The sequence below is a fragment of the Lynx rufus genome, unplaced genomic scaffold (genome assembly GCF_022079265.1).
Source record: "Lynx rufus isolate CCGP_SWC_20201006 ecotype Redwood Valley unplaced genomic scaffold, mLynRuf1.p SCAF_4, whole genome shotgun sequence".
Classification (NCBI taxonomy): Eukaryota; Metazoa; Chordata; class Mammalia; order Carnivora; family Felidae; genus Lynx; species Lynx rufus.
In genome coordinates this window covers 126068140-126088199 of record NW_025814856.1, presented here as the reverse complement: position 1 = coordinate 126088199, position 20060 = coordinate 126068140, and the positions used below count along the sequence as shown (strand labels likewise).

Genomic DNA, 20060 nt, shown 5'->3' with positions numbered 1-20060 from the left:
TAGTTTGCCTATTTTTAAGTGGGCTGTTTCCTTACTGTTGAGTTTTAAGAGGTGTGTGTGTGTGTGTGTGTGTGTGTGTACATTTTTTTAGAGAGAGAGTGAAGGGAGGAAGGGGCAGAGGGGGCGGAGAGAGAGAGAGAGAGAGAGAGAGAGAGAGAGAGAGAGAATGAGAATCTTAAGCAGGCTCCACGCTCAGCACAGAGCCTAACACAGGGCTCGATCCCATGACCTTGGGATCCTGACCTGAACCAAAATCAAGAGTCCCATGCTCAACCAACTGAGCCCCACCTAGGCATCCAGGTCTGGTATATTTTGGATACAAATTCTTTATCAAGTATGTGTTTTGCAAACATTTTTTTCTCATTCTGTGCCTTGTCTTTTCTGTCTCTTAACAGTGTCTTTTGCAGAGAAATTTGAAATTTTCATAAAATCAGACTTTTCATTTTTTTTCTTTCTTGGGTTGCGCTTTTGGTGTTATACCTAAAAAGTCACGGAGAAATCCTAAGTACCCTAGCTTCTCTCCTATGTTTTCTTCTAGTAGTTTTATAGCATGCATATTTCATTCAAGTCTATGATCCATATTGAGTTAGTTTTTGTGAAAGGTGTAAGGTTTGTAGTTAGATGATTATTATTTTTTTAATGTGGATATCCCATGACTCTAGCAGTATTTCTTGAAGAGGCTGTTTTTTCTCCATTGAACTGTCTTTGCTCCTTTGTCAAAGATCAGTTGACTTTTTTGTGTGCATTTGTTTCTGGGCCTCTATTCTGTTCCACTGATCTATTTGTTGATTCTTTTGCGAATATCATGCTGTCTTGATTTAGCTGTAGCTTTATAGTAAGTCTTGAAATCAGATAGTATCAGTCTTTCATTTGTGTTCTTCAGTATTGTGTTGGCTATTCTGTGTCTTTCACCTTTCCACATAAATTTTAGAGTTTGTCTATATCTATAAAATAACTTGGTGAGCTTTTTATTGGGATTGCATTGAATTTATAAATTGGAGTAGAATTGACATCTTAATAATAGTGAGACTTCCTTTCTGTGAACATAGAATAGCTATCCATTTATTTGGATATTCTTTGATTTCTTTGATCAAGTGTTGTAGTTTTCTTCATACTGATCTTGCACGTATTTTATTAGATTTATACGTAAGCTTTCATATTTTTGGTGCTAACATAAATGGTATTGTGTTCTTAATTTTAAATTCAAATTGCTTATTGCTGGCATATAAAAGCACAATTGACTTTTGTTTACTAATCTTATATTCTGTAATCTTGTTATTTTCACTTAATAAGCCCATAGGTTCTCTGTGGTTTTGTTTGGTTTTGTTTTTTTGTCAATTCTTTCAGATTGTCTGCATAGACAATCTTGTCATATGTGAACAAAGATATTATTTCACCTTTCCTGATCTGTATACCTTTTATTTATTTTTCTTGTCCTGTCGAGTTAGTGGGACTTCAGTATGATGCTGAATAGGAGTAGTGAGAGTGAACATCCTTGCTTTGCTCTCAATCTTATGAAAGAAGCATCCAGTTTCTCACCATTAAGTATGAGGTTAGCTGTAGCTTTTTGTAGATGTTCTTGTATCAAGTTCAGGAAATTTTCCTCCATGAAGAGTTTACTGAGAGTTTTTATCATGAATTGATATTGGATTTTATCAAATGATTTTTTGGTATTTATTGAAATGATCATATACATTTTCTTCTTTGTCTTTTGAGATAATGGATTACATCAATTGATTTTCAAATGTCGAACCAGCTTTTTATACATGGAATAAATTCCACTTGACTGTGGTATGTAGTTCTTTTTATAAATACTTTGATTCAATTGCTAGTATTTGTTGATAATTTTTACATCTATTTTCACAAGAAATATAGGTCTATCGTTTTCCTTTCCAGTAATTCTTTTGTCTGTTTTTGATGTTAGGATAATGCTGGACTCACAGAATGAGTTAGGAAACATTCCCTTTGCTTCTGTGTTCTAGAAAAATTAGCAACTTATTGGTATAATTTCTTCCTTAAATATTTGGTACAATTCGCCAGTAAACCGATCTAGGCCTGGTGCTTTATTTCTCGGAAGATTATTAATTATTAATTAAATTTGTTTCACAGATACAGGCCTACTCATCTTGTCTATTTTTCCTTATATGAGTTTTGGTAGATTGTGTCTTTCAAGGATTTGGTCCATTTCAAGTAAATTATCAAAGTTTCAGGCATATAGTTCATAACATTCCTTTATTATCCTTTTAAAATCTATAGGATCAGTAGTAATTAACCCTCTTTCATTTTTAATATTAACAATTTGTGCCAACCCTCTTCTTTTGTTTACTGTCACTAGAAGTTTATCAATTTTATTATCTCTCCAAAGAACCAGCTTATAGTTTCATTGATTTTCACTGTTGATTTACTGTTTTCAATTTTAGTAATTTCTGCTCTAGTTTTTATCATTTAAAAAATTCTACTTGCTTTAGGTATACATTGTCTGTTTTCTCTAGTTTCCTAAGGTAGAAGATTAGATTATTAATTTTAGGTCTTTTTTCTTGACGAATACAAGAATTTAATGCTATAAATTTCTCCAAAAGCACTGTTTTTATTGTCCTACAAATTATGATAAGTTGTATTTTCATGTTTAATTTGACCCACATGTTACCTAGAGTGGGTCTAATCCCCCAGAACATTGAGATTGGCCAGCCAGCCTTCTGTTATTCATTTCTGGTTTAATTCTAATTTGGTCTGAGAGCATACTTTGTGCTATTTCCACTCTTTTACATTGTTAAGGTGTATTTTATGGTCCAGGATGTAATTTCCCTTGGTGAATGTTCCATGTGAGTTTGATAAGAATAAGTATTCTGCCTTGTTGGATGAAGTGTTGTGTAAATGTCAATTAGGTCAATTTGATAGATAGTTTAGTTTACCTCAACTGAGAGCTATTTAGTCAACTATATCCCTGCTTCTAACACTAAGTATTGGCATAATTTATTTCTCAGCAATTGCCACAGTAAGCAATTGATAACATTTATCTACAAGGAAGCAAAATTTTTTCAATGAGGAATTAAAATATGTTTTAAAAAATAACCCCTGAGAAAATACCAGTTCCAGATGGTAATCAGGGGTCTTTCACATCTACTAAACTTTCAAGATTATATTCAGAACACAAAAGATTTTTATTTTATTTATTCTTTTAAAATTTATTGATTTATTTTGAGAGTGTGAGGGAGGGGGAGAGAGAGAGAGAGAAAGAGAGAGAGAGAGAATCACAGGCACGCTCTGCACCATTAACATGGAGCCTGAGGCAGGGCCAAACTCACGAACTATGAGATCATGACCTGAGCAGAAATCAAAAGTTGGACTGTTAACTGACTGAGCCACCCAGGCACCCCAAAGATTTTTAATTGTAACTATTCTCTATTAATTTTCTGAAGATGGAGTAACTCCATTTCCAAGGTCTGAAAATGATAGAATAAATGAAAATCATAGATGAATATAGATATGAAGATTCTTAAAAACCCTACTAACAAGTGGAATACTGTGGGATAAGGTTTTCCAGAAATGTACTCTACATCTCTAGAGCTACAATAACTTAGATCCGGAATATGGGCATCAAAATAAAAATTATTCATGGAAAATAATTTTAAGAGCTCAGAAACAGAACACATCAGTTCTAATGCCAGTTCATTCTTTCTGTATTAGTTGAAGTGCCTTAATCCATAGTATGTACATATATGGTGTATTAACAATATATGTATATGGTAAATATGTAATATTTTGTACCATCTATTTTATGCATATATATTTGCATTAGTAATTTTTACATTAAAGTATATTCAACAGGCAAAGTATAAATGTCTTTAATCTAAAAATAGATATTAGCAATAATTAAGGAAAAGCACGTATCCCAGGGATGCCTGGGTGGCTCAGTCAGTTAAGCATCCAACTCTTGATTTTCAGCTCATGTCATGATCTTACAGTTCATGAGATTGAGCCCCAAGTCTGGCTCTGTGCTGATAGCATGGAGCCTGCTTGGGATTCTCTCTCTCTCTCTCTCTCTCTCTCTCTCTCTCTCTCTCTCTCTCTCAAAATAAATAAATATTAAAAAAAACCCAAGTATCCCAGTTATAAAAAAATTGAAAAGGATAGTAGGCAATTTAAATAAGAAGAAATTCAAACGCAAATTGATATTTTTAAAAGTCCAATTTAGGTGGTAATACAGGCACCACAAGTTAAAACAACTAGAGATAATACCTATTTTCTGACAGTCTGTCACAGTTTTTCAAAAAGAACAGTAGCCAGTGTTGTGTTAGTTTCAGGAGGAAAAAATTAAAGGAACAAAAACCAAAAAACAATCAAAAAAAGAACTTTGAATGTTTGTATCCCACCAAAATTCATATGAATCCTAATGCCCAATATGATGATGGTAGGAGGTGAGGCCTTTAGGAGGTGGTTAGGTTATGAGGGTGGAGCCCTCATGAATGAGTGGGATTAGTGCCCTTATAAACAAGGCCTGGCAGAGCTCCCTTATTCCGTCTGCCATGAGAAGTCTGTAACCTGGAGGAGGGCCCTCACCTGACAATTGCTGGCACACTGATCTTGAACTTCCAGCCTCCAGAACTGTGAGAAATGAATGTTTGTTTTTATAAGACCCTTAGTCTGTGGTATTTTTACAGTAGCCTGAATGGACTAAGAAAGCCAGAATATGTCAAAGTCCTTCATATTTACCGCCCCCCCCCATTTAAAATGTGAATATTTATGTTCTTATTAATGCTTATTTATGTTTGCTTTATATATTAATTATTTTTAGCAAAAAAAAATTAAAAAATCTTACCAATTTGGCTTATCCTTCCAACTAGGAGGAAGTGAGCAGTTCGTTGTGTGGAAGTGTTGAGTTCTATATTATTGTCCTTGTGAAGACTCCAAAAACTACTTGTCACTTTGCCTCATATTTTTAAAGGGCTACATACCTGCAGATAGCGGACCACTCGGCAAACGAGATCAGGTGCCATAAAATCTCCAGTGAATCGCCAAATGATATCTGTCAAGATGTTAACCAGTCCTGTGAAAGAGTCTAACAAAAACATGCAAGTGGTTAACTTTAGTCTCTTTCAAATTTCCAGCCTTGCCACAATAGAAATGAATTCCTAGGGAGATTTTTTTTTTTCCTTCGGATTTATCAGGTGGCCATTAAGGAAAAGTAAGGCAAGGCAGGAGTTCATTGACTTTTATTATTAGGTCTCGTTACCACTCAGATGTAACCACCTTGGAAGGATTTTGGTAATGACTAAAATGATTTTGGTAACCATACAGTTGACCTTTTAAGTCACAGAAGAGGAGTTTTAAGGGGGTTTAGATCTGTACCAAAATAAGGACTGTGTGAGGATCGATAAGGGAAAAATTGAGAAAAGGAAAATATTTATCTTTAAGAAGCCCCTCAAAATCCCTCTTCTTGTACCCACTGTTTTATAATGTCAACCTCTTGTTACCTCCCTACCAGCAATGACAGCACTCCACTTTCACTCCAGGTTTCTTTTCTTTCTTCTCCTTTCCCCTTTCAACATCTATGCCTGGAAAAAATCAAGTGCATGATCTATCAATTTCATTAACTTAATTGGCTAAACAACAGAGGAACTGAGGCCAAGATTTGAGACCAAAGTCAGAGACTTTAGGCTCCTGTGGTTATCTTTACTCATTTCTGTACTTAGATTGAAAGTTGTGTAGATATCTATATCAGAAATGGTAAAATATATGTCTAGAAGCTCCCTCTCACCCTTCCATGACATATCACTAATTGATCATGTGATCCAGAATCATTCTCAAAACAGTGCTATAGGGATTCTCTGCTAATTGATGGATAGGGCTGGTACTTAAAACAGGATAAGTAAGAATTCATTGACTTAGAGTCACTTCCTTGGAACATGGGATATAACACTCTGTCAAAGACCCAAGAGGCAAGGCAAATTCATTGCCAGGGTAGCTCTTAGAAGTCTGGAGAAAGTGTTGGTCTTTCCTAGGCAAAAGAGAAATGCCTGAGTTGCCCCGGCAGACAGTAGAAAAAATAAAAATAAAAAGGCCAAGTAAAGTGTGCATGCTATAATGGATATATTATGTAAAGCCAGAAGACCCACCAGAGAATTATATTCCATGGAAGGACTCAGAAGACACATCACTTATCAAGAATGTACTGGTGAGAAGAGCACCTGCATTACAAAGAAGCTTCCAACTATGCTAGAGTGGATGTAGGAAAGGTGGTCATAGAGCCTGGTCTTATTATACATGGTAAGGCTGCACTATAATAATTCTCCTAGTCCTTCCCCAAAGGGACCTATAGTCACTTATTTGTGTGACTGTACACTGGGGAAAGAAGAATATACAGACATTTTGAGTACTGAGGCACAGGCTGTATGTTGACATGATACCTAGAGACCCGAAGTGTCATTTTGGCCCGACTATAAGAGTGGAATCTTTGGGGCCAGGTAACAAATAGAATCCTAGTTGAAATGGAATGTTTCACTAGATCTGCAGACCCTCCAGTATTCATTTCCCCATTCCCTGAATGTTTAATTTATACTAATATACTTAGCATTTGGAATAACTCCATATCTGCTTCCTCATAATAGTGGCAGACAGCAAGACTACTCATTGGACAACATGATGAATTACCCCTTATCATGGCCAATCTAGTTACTGCTGTATTTGAATGTCTTTGAATTACCAACAGTGGAGATCAACACTGAGCCCCAGTATGACACTATTTCTTAAGAAGACCAACCAGCTACTTTGTGACAAGCTGACTACATTGGACCCTTCGATATTGCAAGGGCCAGCTGTCCATCTTCCCAGCGTATACTTATTCTGGGTATGAACATGCTTTCCCTGACCTCTGAGTTGTAGTCAACACCATTCACCAATCTCTAGAGGATTTCTGATTGCCCAACTAGAATGGAATCCCGCACAACACAGTATCTGATCAGGAAACCCACTTCATTGTGAAGGGGATATAGGCTTGCACCATGGATCATAGAATCTATTTATGTCACACAGTGCACCACCCAGCACAGCTGTCTTCCTGGAGCACTGGGGTGCACTAGTAAAGGCACAAAGTGCCAGCTTAGTGGCAATACTCTGAAAGCATGGAATCCCATCCTCCAAAATGCTGCATATGCATTAAATCAGAGCTCTCTTTATGGTGCTGTGTCACTAACAGGAGATATACATATGCCTGAGAACCAAGGGGTAGGGGTGGGAATGGTCACACTGCATATTACTCCCAGTGAACCCCTGGGGGGCACTGTGTATACCTTTCTGCTCTGCAGGCTGGAGGTCCTAGTCCCAAAAGGAAGTTGCAAACCTGCCGGGGGTCATAGCAAGGGTCCCCTTGAACTGAAAGTGATGGCTGACACGAAGACACTTTGGACTCGTTGGTCCAGGGACTAGCAGTCAAGGAGAGAAGTCACAGCTGTGGTCAGAGTAATTGGCTGTGATCAGCTGATGGAGGCAGAGCTGGGTTTATATAGTGAAGGAAGAGGAGAGGATGGGTAGAACACAGGTAATTTACTCATTATTTTATGATTGACTGTAGATAATTAGTGAATGGGGCTAGATGTGCTAAGCATACTGCAGCAGGCTCTCAATGTAAGGTTGTGCAGATTTTTGAGGCTGTAGACTGCTCTGTCCTGCTGTGGTGGGAGGGTGCGTGGGGGCTGAAATCGAGGCTTTAGTATGGTCATGAAGACACACACCTTGGCTTCAGGCTGCACAAAGATAAAGCAAGTGTCAACTCTGTCCTGCATGACATACGAACTATACCCTCTACGAAACTGTTCAGATCAACATTCTAATCCTGCCTTTGTTGAGAAACACTGCCAGGTGTTATGGGAGAGAATCTATGGTTTCTGTGCATTTCTGCTCAGACAGAAGAGTGGGCAGAACCTTACTTAGAAGTGAAGGGTATCCATTTGGTTGAGTTCAGGCTCTCGGAAAGCTGAACAGCTAAACCACAAAAGAAACTCCTATTTTGGAGTAGGCCGCTCATGATTTCATTTCCAATGGTTTATTTTTATTACTGTGTTTCTGCTAAAGAGGAGTAACAAAAACTGAAAATGGCACTGTCACTTGGTTAATTACTTCTGTGCATGCTGGAGAATGAGAACAGAAGGGAGGCTAGCATCCAGAGCAGGGGATGGCATGTAGTAGGTGCTCAGAATGTATTTGTCAAATAAATTGTCTCTATGGTTTGGAAAAGGCATTTATGGCTTTTTAAAAATTAAACTTGGGTTCCTGGGTGGTTCAGTCAGGTAAGCATCTGACTCTTGATTTCAGCTCAGGTCATCATCTCACAGTGGGTGAGATCGAGCCCCACATGGGGCTCTGCACTGACAGCATGGAGCCTGCTAGGGATTCTCTCTCTCCAGCTCTCTCTACCCCTCCCCCACTCACACTCTTTCTCTCTCTCTCTCAAAATAAACATTTTTAAAAAATAAATAAAATCAATTTTTATTTTGAAATAATTAAAGACTCACAAGATGTTGCAAAAATAGCACAGAGAGTCGTCACGTACCCATCACCCAGCTTCCCCCCATGGTGACATCTCATGTAACTAGAGTCGGCTTCATTGTTCAAAGGAGAATTATTACTCTCAATCCAGGTTTCTGTACAACACGGAGCATGATCCTAAGGAATGTTACTAAGCAGTCATTACATCTTTGTCAATATTTTAAGTATTTAAAGTATCTCAAGATTTTTTAATCTAACAAAAAACTATAAATTCCTCATTTGATAGATAGGCAAACTTCGTGTGATTAAAATGTTTTTTAAGATTGTGTAACAAGTTACAGCTAAAGTCAGACTTGTAACCCAGACTGGATGTTAGTGTCTAGTCTTCACCACACTGTTTTTTTTCCTCCTCTTCCCTCCCCTCCCCTCCCCTCCCCTCCCCTCCCCTCCCCTCCCCTTCCCTCCCCTCCCCTTCCCTTCCCAATTCTTGTTCTATCTGTTCTCCTTTAATCCCTAGACCAATATACAGGCACAATTCTTCCTCCTATGCCCTCATTCCCTGTCCTGGTTGCCCTGATTTTTCTCTCAGCCTCCTCTATTTGTAGGATCACTCCACCCATAGGATTTGCTTTTATACCTTTAGAGAACTGTGATGGTAAATCTTCCTTTTCAGGATCTGTATTGTAAACAAGATAAAGGCTGAGCTCCCAACTTAGCATAAAGACTTGCTAAGACTTACCTCTTGCTAAGTAACCACCTGGCATTTTTATATTGAACACCATAGTGATCACACATTCATGTTTTCAGACATGCATTCCGTCTTCTTGAAATTGCCTTGTTCCATTTGTCAGTCTGTTGAATTATTATTTACCTTTCAATATCTAGCTGACATGTCCTCTTTTTTCCAGGAGCTTCCTTTGACCATTCACAAGGTAGGGTCTGTCATGTAAGGTATTGGGCCCTCCCAGTCTTATGCCTGTCTGTCTTTTCCTTTTTGTTTCTCTGTAGGTGACAATTAGAGCATGGACAAGCACATGGGAACTACAACAAAAGTGTCAAAGATTAGAGAAATCAGAGAAGTTCTGAGAAGGTCAGATTTGAGCAGCGTCTTGAGAGTCGTGGGTTATGACCTGATTAATAGAAATCTCATGAAGGGTTTCCTGGCAGGAATGGACTGAATGTGTGAGTGGATTGGGCCAATTGAAGTTCCTTGGATATTCTCTTTTGTTTTACATATTCTTTTTTTTTTTTTTTTTAGTTTATTTATTCATTTTTGAGAGAGAGAGAGAGAGAGAGAGGAAGGGGCAGACAAAGAGGGAGAGAGAGAATCCCAAGCAGGCTCTGCACCCTCAGTGCAGAGCCAGACGTGGGGCTGGAACTCACAAACTGTGAGATCGTGACTTGAGCTGAAGTTGGACGCTCAACCGACTGAGCCACCCAGGCACCCCTACGTATTCTTTAAATAAAGAATAATGGGGAAAATCCCTAAACTTATGTTTTTCTGAACTGAAGTGATACATTAACAATTATATTGTACCCCCAGTAACATTTCTTTTTTCTCCTGGAGCTCAGTCTTTAATGAGCCCATATCTAGGAGTAGACTATCAGTGAAGCCTGGGCCACAGCATTTGTTGCTATTAAGCAAATGCTGCTGGATCTGATCGGTAAAAAGCTACTTAGTCACCTAAGTAATTGAATACATTGCAAATAAACCTTTCTTAAATGGTAATTAACAGGACCTTGGGAACAAAGGGTGCACTTTAAAAGTCTTAATCACTTCCCCACTATTACTCCTGTTTCTTGAAATTTCTTCAGTGAGAGATCCTAGGAAGCTGAAATACTCAGAAAAGCCAAAACAGGCTCCCTGCAGGCATTACTGCCCCTTTGATGGCTTCTTGCAAGTATGAGTGTGGGTTCCCAGTTGGAGCACAGATATGGGTGGAGTGGGGAGAAATCAAGAAAGAGGGGACACCTGAACTGAACCCTGAAGGGTCAATATGAAGGGGTCGCATGGAAAGGGGGTGAAGGACACTGATTCTAGACAGGGATGACACCATGAGCAAAGTTGTGGCGAGAAAAAGTGAGGTAAGAGATTCCGTGGCTTGTGTATATGAAACAACATCAGTTTGTAGTTGCTGAAGTCTGAAGTAGGAGCTTCCAAGCGGCACGAAATGGGGCTGCAGAGACAAGAGTTGGGCCATTTAGGGTCTCCGGTGCCAGTTAAAGGAACTCTTGCGCTTTTTCCCCTGTGTACTGTGGGAGCAATTGAATGTTGATGTGTTCAAACACCTGTTTCAAATAGATTTCTTTAGTTACTGTTGGGGGATCAGTTTGGGAGGTCCAGTGCTAGATTTTACACTACACTTGTTAGGGAAATGTGCAAAAGTTCAGGAAAGAGATAAGTAGTACCTGGGGTGTGTCAAATAGGAATTGAGATATAGAGAAGGATGCAGATTTGAGGTATACTTTATAAGGTAAAATTAGGAGGACTTGGGGACTGAGTGATAGATGTTTTAAATGGGAGGCAGAGAGAGAAGTCTACACTGTATTATGGGTCCTGGCTTGGGTGTTCGTGGGAGATGGTGGTGCCTCTTGAGAATACGGGAGGATAATAAGTTCATTGTATTTGGGTTGTTCCCAGTTTTTGGCAATTCCACATAAGGCTGTTACGAACATCGACGTATAAGATTTTGTGTGAATTTAAGTTTTCTTTTCCCTGGGGTAAATACCCAGGAGTGAGATTGTTGGGCTATAAGGGCCTAGCTTCAATTTGCATTTTCCTACTGGTTACCGATGTTGTTGTTATGGTCACTTGCAACCTCTATGCCTCAAATTCCTCTTTGAGTGTTCAGTGATGGTGGGAGCTGGGGCGTGGGGTGTTCTAATAATCCATTCTCTCCCCTCATCTGCATCTGCATTCCTGTAACACTGCTGCCTCTTGTTGCTCAGTGCTTGCTAAGCTGCTGGCTGGAGGTTCTACTTTGCCTGAGCTCAGCCTCTTATATCCACCTGTGCATCTGGGCCATGGGGTTGGGACCTTCTCAGCACTCCAGTTGCTACCTCACCATGACTGTCGAACTTCTGCTTTATATCGATGTGGTGAGTCTTGTGTGGGAGAGTTTTATGCCCTTCCCCTAGTAGTAGGTGACTTCTCATGGAATTGGTGTGGTACCCGGGGCCAGCCATTGTATGCCCCCATCCCCAAGAGTTGAGGGTTTTTTATTGTTTGTTTCTGTGTATTTCCCTGTGCTCTGGGGCAACAGTATTTGGTCACACAGTGGCCTAAGGTTTTTGTTGAGAGGTAACTGGGCAGGAGGGCATGATTTCATACCTTTCCTGAAGGCATAAACTAAACCTTCATGTATACCTTCACACTGTCTCTGTAACAACTCCTCAGTTCTGCCACCGTAGAGTGGAAGCAGCCATAGACTGTCCTCTAACTGAACAAACATAGCTGTGTCCCAATAATAACTTTGTTTATAAAAATAGGCTGCAGGCTGGATTTGGTGGGAGGGCTACAGTTTGCCTCCCCCCCCCCCTCCTGCTCTACAGTATAAACTACAAATCGTCCTACTGTGACTTTTGGAGCCTTCCTGCCTACCTCTTAGGTCTGATCTTTTCTGGTCCTATTACAAATTCATACCATAAGGGAAACCCTTTCAACCAGCAGTTATACTGACAGCTGGTTAATTGATCAAAACGTTGGTTAAAAAAAGGAAGCACGCACACAACCCCATCTTAAAACATTTTTATATAAAACATTAATGTGCATGTATTTATCCATTTCTTTAATGTAGGGCCAAGAGTTTTATTTGATTTTATGCATCATCTTTCTTTTGTGTGCAGAAAATACATCCATAATGCATCTTTTATGATTTCCAGTTTTGTTTTCTTTAAATTGGAAAACTTGAGATACCAGCGAAGCAATTTGAGGCAGAATCTCATTGTAGAGATTTTTATAATCCTTTTTCATTCTTTTATAGTTACATTCCCTGTGCTTAATTCTATTGCTTCTTTTAGTGACTCAGGAAAAAAAAAAAAGTCTTTCCAATGTATCCAACTTAATTTTCACAGAAACAACCCTTTCATGTTGTTTATGTCCATTATATAGTTGTAATAATGAGAACAACTGGCATAAACTGGTTTGGGAACAGACCCCTGGGACTCCTATAACCTAAGTAGTGGGAGCAGAAATGGACAGCTTCTTAGGGACTATCCTGCTAGTCGTGGGAGCTAGTTAGTCAGGGTGTGTGAAGGATGGAGACTGTTGGTTAGTCCAGTAATGCATAAAGAAGATGCACCCAACAGACCTTCTATGGGAGACCCTTACTGTTCCTTGACAATTCCTGGCCATTCACTCTGCCAGCCCCTTTCTTCATGTTGCTCCCTTCGCTTGGGAGTTTCTTTATGCACCTCTGCTTAAGGATATCCTAACTCCTCTGGGTTTAGTTCAAGGTTACCACCTTTATGAAGCCTTTTCTACATACTGGGATTGGTTGATTACCTCCTCTGGGCCTCTCCCTAGCTTACCATCAAAGTACATGAACACATTTATTTTTTGTATTTCTCTCTAATTTTGTTATGAGGGATAAAGATTTTTTTTAATGTGCCATCATGTCTCCAGACCCTAACATCTTCTTATTTCATGGCAAGAGCGTGGTAACTTTCTGGTAAATGAATGGCGACATTATCACTGCTGTTGCTTGATTGGCTGCCTCAGCAGATGTGGTTTCACAGAGCAGACTGAGTCCCATTAACTGTGTCCTTCAGAGTAGATTAAGGTAATGATTTTGGAGTCAAGATGCTGGAAGGAGGAATGTGATTGGAAATTTTGATCCCCAAGCAGAATTCTAAAAGAGCTCTCTAGATTCTGAGATCTCTGCTAGATGGTAAGCTCCTGATTAGTAGTGGCTGTGCCTCACTCATGTTTATAGCCTCATCTTTTTCCAGGGTGTCTTGTGAGATACTCAGTGCTTGCAAGGTGAAGGAGAAAATGGCCAACTGAACAGATTTGCAAAGCTCTTGAAAATGCAAGGCCACTAGTGAGGGATTCACCTACACAGAGAATGAGTTGAAGCACCATTTCTTAGGTTCTCCTTGCTCTCAGCTGATGTTCATATTTTCCCTTACAAAGCAGGACTACAGGAATAATGAACACTTAGCAAGCCGAGTAACTTTTTTTGGCAAATGAGTAGTACATGAGCATTTGTCACACTGGATAAGAGGACTACTGAATACAAACAATTTTAACAATGACTTTGACATTTCTGACAATGTAAGGTTATTTTAGCTTCAGCTATGGTGTTATGGACGAGAGGTGCTTTGGTTTTCCTGGAGGACACTGTAGATGGCAATGTCAACAGTGAATCTCCAGGGTATACAACGCTTCCAGCTCAACTCAACATCTCTGGTGTGGTTGTTTGTTTTGTTTTTAAAGCAAGGGAGGTGGTAATTGTTTGCTTGTGGTTGCACATGAAAACGTTTTTGATATTGCTAAGAGTCCTTCTTTTTCTCTTTCTCTCTCTCTTTTAACAACCAAATGCTTAAGGACTCTCTAAATGGAACAAGATTTGAAGACTTTATGTAAAAATTTGTTTATTGATGGAATTTGCATTACCCAACCTGTCAGGTGCTTAACTGCCAATTAAAATTATTTCTCAAAAAGGTAAGTTCTTGTGTTTCTAAGTCTTAGACTCATTTTACAATACTAATATGATCCTGGCACTGTGCCCTTCACCAAGATTAAGTACAGGCTGAGCTTAATGGCCCAAACTGTCAACTCCCCAGCTCTTTATTAATCCTGGGAAAGTGGCCCGCACCTCAGTCATTACTGCTCAATTAGGTAAATAACCATCACATCCATTCTCATCAGACCACTCTCTTCACAGAAAGCTGTTCCTGAGATTTTCAGTTAGTCTTAATAAGTCATGAATGTCGCTAGTGCCTCCCTTTTTCCATTGGTCCACTGAACAAATAAAAATCATGTGCCTGATTAAAGGAACACAAGTCATCCTAAAACCTATTCTCTGCTTCCATTGTGTGCAAAGGCAAGAATCTCAACACTTGAGGCCAACTGGCCAGTGTGGGTCATTGGTATTGCTGGGTGGTGAAGAACTCTTATATTCATATGTGTAAACATCAGGTTCAGCAAGAGCATATGTTTCTTTGAAGTGAGGACAAATAAGGCACTGAGTCACTGCCATTTCTCCTCCTCACTAAACTTTAGGGGGAAACTTCTGGAGGCATGACAGTACATCATCACCATTGCACAACGTGAGGATCAAACTGACTCTGGGTGTAAATACAAGACATGGACAACTTGTTTCCTCCTTTACTGAGAGTTTGCTTTCCTAGTAAGAATGGGCTTCCATCCATCCCATCAATGGTCTTGCATTTTTAAATATCCAAGAGAAGGGGAGGAGTTCCATTTGCAGTTATCCAAGAGAAGAATTCTTTTAATGGGTTTTTTTTCTTTGCAGTTCTTGCCCAAAGGCAGCTGAGTTGCAGCAGGTTGGCACGAAAGTTGTAAATTGTAATAAGAAATATTTGGTTCTCATTTCATCCTGCTGTAAAAAGGGGCAGACTTACACATAAAGAGGTGAGGCAGACATGGAGACAGGCTGCTCACATCCCTCTTGAAGAAAAACCTCACTGTCCAACTGTGGAGAGTGTGGTTTTCTGGCATCCTCCAGCTGTTAGATTCCTCAGGGTCTGTCCCAGCTTCCTAGTTGAGATCACTCTATTAGTAGTACAAGCTCTGCCAAGGACTGGGCAAGGTGTGACTGGAAGGGTCTAGTCATTTCCATCTAGCATGGGAGTCCTACGGTGAGCTGGTAGAAACTGTAAGGTTGTCATCATATTCCGATGGGTCCTCTTATAATCTTTCTTCTTCCCTTTTCTTTTCATAGATGTTATATCCCCTCCAATTTTTGCATGCTTAATTCTGTTTCAGCATCTGTCTCCCAAAGAACTCAACATGCAACAGGAGATAGGGCAGGAAGAGACGCACGACCATTCATTGTCTAGAGAGTCTTTAAAGGCTGCCTCTGCATAATCTAAGATCTTAGCTCCTAGCCCAGTCCCGAGCTCCTACCCAATTTTCTGGAAGATAGTTTTCTGAAAAAAATTGATAAATAGGAGGCTCAGCCTTTGTTTAAACTTGATCTACAGTAAAGACCGTCTATGTTATTTTCTATAATGCACGCTTGTTAATTTATCTAGTTAATTTAATACATTTGGCATCCACTATGAAGACAGTGCTAATTAAATTAAGTGATTGGCTCACAAGGTGAATACAACCAAGCCAATACTTGAGAGAATAGAACACCAAGAAATACTAGTTGTGATAAAGGTTCGGAGATAGGGCCATTGTTTTGCTGAACAGCAAAGATGCTGTTTATGGGGCAATTCTTTGTTGGGCTAGACCATACTGTGCATTGCAGAAAATGTGGCATCCCTGGATTGTGTGATAGTTCCAAATGCCCAAGCATTTCTAAATGCCCCAGGACTGCCTCCAGTTGAGAATCACTTACAAGGCAAGCTGAGGTGTTCAAGGTCAGAGTTATCGAAAAGAGTCTGAGCTGTGGCATAATATATTGGGGCAAAAATGAGTTGTCTGTGTTGAGTGGGGAATGGAGCCAAAGCTCAGAGGGGACAGAAGATAGGAGCAAGCATGCAGAGGAAGGGAGCAGAACCAAATCACAGGGCCAGAAGAAAGCTGGAGGATTTGGGCCACGGTTGGTCACTAGAATAGCACAGTGAGATGAGAGCAATGCCTAGCCTAGTGGGTGATTGATGAAGGCAGAAACAGGGATCAGCCTGGGAATAAGAGAGCTGCCTGGGCTTCAGAGCTAGTACTCATACACTGGACACCCTACTGCCTTGGCCTGTTAGTTCCAGTGCATTTTATAAGGCCTTGGCCTCATCTTTCTAGGTGACATTCCCTTTTCCCCAAAAATAGTTCTCTGAGTCTGGGCAGAGGGTGGAGACAAATTTTTGGCTGACCGCCTTTGGCGTTGCGTGAAGGATTTAACATACGTTAGTTTAAGGGCATCTGGGTGGCTCAGTCGGTTAAGCGTCCGACTCTGGCTCAGGTAGTGATCTCATGGTTCGTGGGTTCGAGCCCACATAGGGCTCTGTGCTGGCAGCTCGGAGCCTGGAGCCTGCTTCAGAATCTGTGTCTCCCACTCTCTCTGCCCCTCCCCCACTTGCATTCTATCTCTCCCTCTCGAAAATAAACATTAAAAAATTTAACATGCATTAGTTTATTTAATGCAGTGTTTGTATAAGTGTATCTGAGCCAAACTCTCTGCCCTACACATAAATAGAATCAGTGACCATTGAGAGTCTGCATTCAAGTTTGGGTTCAGTGAAATTTGGAGTGTAAATTGGACTTTTATAGATTTCTAATTGAATAGAATAATTCTAATTAGATGAAATGATTCCGTCTAAGGTGCAGGATGACTCTAGACACTCAGAAAAATCACAGAATCTTAGAGAAGCTGGGACACTATCACTGAACCAACATACGGACTTCTGCATGTGATAAGGATTAACCTCCATCAACAGTGGAGACCAGGTCAGGCATAATTTACACATAATCTCTTTCCGTCACCGTAATTGTCCAAAGGAAGGCAATAATAGAATTTCTGTATCTTGTGGTCATTATGCAGATTAAATTGAGTAAAGCACACAAAGCACGTATCTCGGTGCTGGTCACAAAGGAGGCTTTGAATGCATGGTCCCTGCTCTGCTCACTTCCCCAAGAGAGAAATGAAGTGATAAGAATTTAAGTAACGTGTTGAAAGCCACACAAATGATAAGCACCAGAGCCAGGACTCACACCCAGGTACTTAGACCCTGCCACTTGATTTTGTAGAGCTTTCAAACTAAGAATGGTTTTTCAAATGTTTTAATAATTGAACAACATTACAAGAGTGAAAACATTTTGTGGCACATGAAAATGATATGAAATTCAAATCGCAGTATCCACAAGGTTATTGGAACACAGCCATGCCCATTTGCTCACATATTGTCCATGGCTGCTTTCCTGCTCCACCAGCTGAACTCGGTGACTGAGACAGAGATCATATGGCCCCCAAAGCGTAAAATGTTTAGATAAAGCTGGCCGACCCTTACTGCAGACCTTAGACCCCTGATCCTTCCTTTATGCCCAAGTGCTGGTGGATCCAGATTGCTTGTGACTTTGCCAAATTTTTCCGGCATTTCGGGGGAATTTTCAAACTGCCAGACAGGTTGCACTGAAGGGCTCCCTGCTGGCTTACATGGGAGAGTTTTGAAGGTACCAGATGGGAACAGATTCCTTCCTTTCATCTTAACAAAAATCCAATCTCACTCTGTTTCATCTTCAAAGGATTTGATTAATGAGGACACAAAGGGGGAGAGAGAACAATTCCTACTCTTGCACTGGGCCAGGCTGCCAGCTGGAGCTGCTGCCGTTTGAGCCCCACCTCCTCACGTCTGACAGGTCCCCAAGCCCCCAGCCCTGCCCAGCGGACGTGGAGGCTGACTGCACAAGCTCCAGAGGCAGGGACCTGCTTTGTGTTGGCTTCTCCACTCACGGGCACTATGGTTTGGAGCAAGTCATGTAACCTCTGTCAGCATCAGTTTCCACAGGTCTACAATGGGAGTAATGAAAACATCCATAGCACAGGCAATTTGTAGGATTAAATGAGAAAATACATGTAAATAGTTCTTTGTTTTGCGAAGAGTTGGCTGAGTAAACATTCAGTAAATAGGAACCATTATTAGTATTTTTTTTTCTGCCTACTTGTCAGCAGGGAAGAAGCTAATTTTCTGATCCCAGCTAAAATGCCCTGGGAGGTATTTTTAAAACATTTTTTAGAGTAACACCAGCACACAATACACAATTCAAGCAGTACAAATAATAAAAATAGATGTCTCACAATGTTCAAGGCAGCACTATTCATAATAGCTTTAAACTGGAAATTACCCAAATGGCCATCACGAGTAGAATGGAGAAATAAATTGTGCTATATTCATATAGTGGAGCCATTCAATAAAGAGTGTGAAGGGTCTACAATATGTGCAACAATGTTGACGAATCTCTTGAACAGAATGCTGTGCCAAAGGAGCCACACATAAAACGCATGCCTACTGTAAGCCTTCATCTGGAATATACAATAAGGGGAAGCTCTCCTCTGCTTCTGGGATTACCCTTGGCGGAGGTGAGGGGTGGGGGCTAGAAGATGGTGGAAGGAGATCGGGGGAAACCAGCGGTGCTCTGTTTCTTGATTTGGGTTCTGGTTACATAGGTATACTCAGTTTACATGAGTAATTTAATGAACATTCATTAAACTGATATTGGTAATGTGTGCACAGGATTAGACTTCATATTTCAATATGAAGAATAAAAACTAAAAATAAGAAAGCCACCTTCCACCTACTCTTGACTTCCACTCACTCAACTCCGTCCTTAGAAGCAGCAAGTGTTGCCTGGGTGGCGCAGTCGGTTAAGCGTCCGACTTCAGCCAGGTCACGATCTCGCGGTCCGTGAGTTCGAGCCCCGTGTCAGGCTCTGGGCTGATGGCTCGGAGCCAGGAGCCTGTTTCCGATTCTGTGTCTCCCTCTCTCTCTGCCCCTCCCCTGTTCATGCTCTGTCTCTCTCTGTCCCAAAAATAAATAAACGTTGAAAAAAAAAAAAAAAAGAAGCAGCAAGTGTTACCATCAAACAGAATCACCAGAGCTGGTCACTGAATGTACAAGAACGTGTCTGCACGGGTAGATTGTGGGTCTTTCGTTCTTTCTTTGGATTTCCTGAGAGGAAGTTTTTGTGTTATTTTATAACATCTTTATTTTTAGAGCAGTTTTAGGGTCACAGAAAAATTGAGCAGGAGTACAATGAATTGCCATATACCCCCTGCCCTCACATATGCACAGCCTCCCCCATTATGAACGTCTCCCACTGGAGTGGTACATTTGTTACCATTAATGAAAATACTGACACATCATAATCACCTAAAGTCTATGGTTTACATTAGGATTTTCTCTTGATGATGTATGTCCCAGGATCTTGGACCAATATATAATAAAATGGAACCAGCATTATAGATAGTGTCACACAGAGTATATTCACTGCCCTAAAAATCCTGTCTGAAAGCAAGTTTTGATATGCCTAGCCTATGTCCAGTTGACCAGCTGTTACAAAAAACAGACCTCAGGAGAAGGAACAAGAGCAGAGGGGTTGGGAAGGGGCTTGGATGTTGGGTAACCCTCCTGGCCCCGGCAAGATTTCTGCAAATGTTTGTTGAACTGTCAAAGTGAATTTAAGGGCTTCAACGTGGCTGGGTCTTTTTCTTCGTGTTGGGTTGTTGTCACCTCATGCCTTCTTTGTGTCTCAAACTCCAGTTATCGTTTTGGGCAGCCCTGTTCACAAGCCTATTCCTGATGAGCACTAGGCCCGATCTGGGATTCTGAATAACATCTATCTTCTCTCATTCTGAAGCTGTAACGGTGTCTGACAACAGGAAGGAATATTTGAAATCAGGCCACCATGAAATCCCTGGGAAGACATCCTCGTATTTCTGGACTTTTTA

General features: G+C 40.4%; 1 protein-coding gene across 2 annotated transcripts in view; it reads right to left on the bottom strand.

Moving 5' to 3' along the window:
• NPSR1 (neuropeptide S receptor 1) overlaps window positions 1-20060 on the bottom strand; it is a 151890-nt gene that overhangs the window by 50357 nt on the left and 81473 nt on the right. The window contains exon 3 of one of the 2 annotated variants that reach the window (XM_047097299.1): window positions 4956-5059. The exons of the other annotated variant lie outside the window; for it this stretch is intronic. Within the exon in view, the coding sequence (XP_046953255.1) occupies window positions 4956-5059 (104 nt within the window). The remainder of the gene's footprint in view (window positions 1-4955; window positions 5060-20060) is intronic. 2 annotated transcript variants of the gene reach the window in all.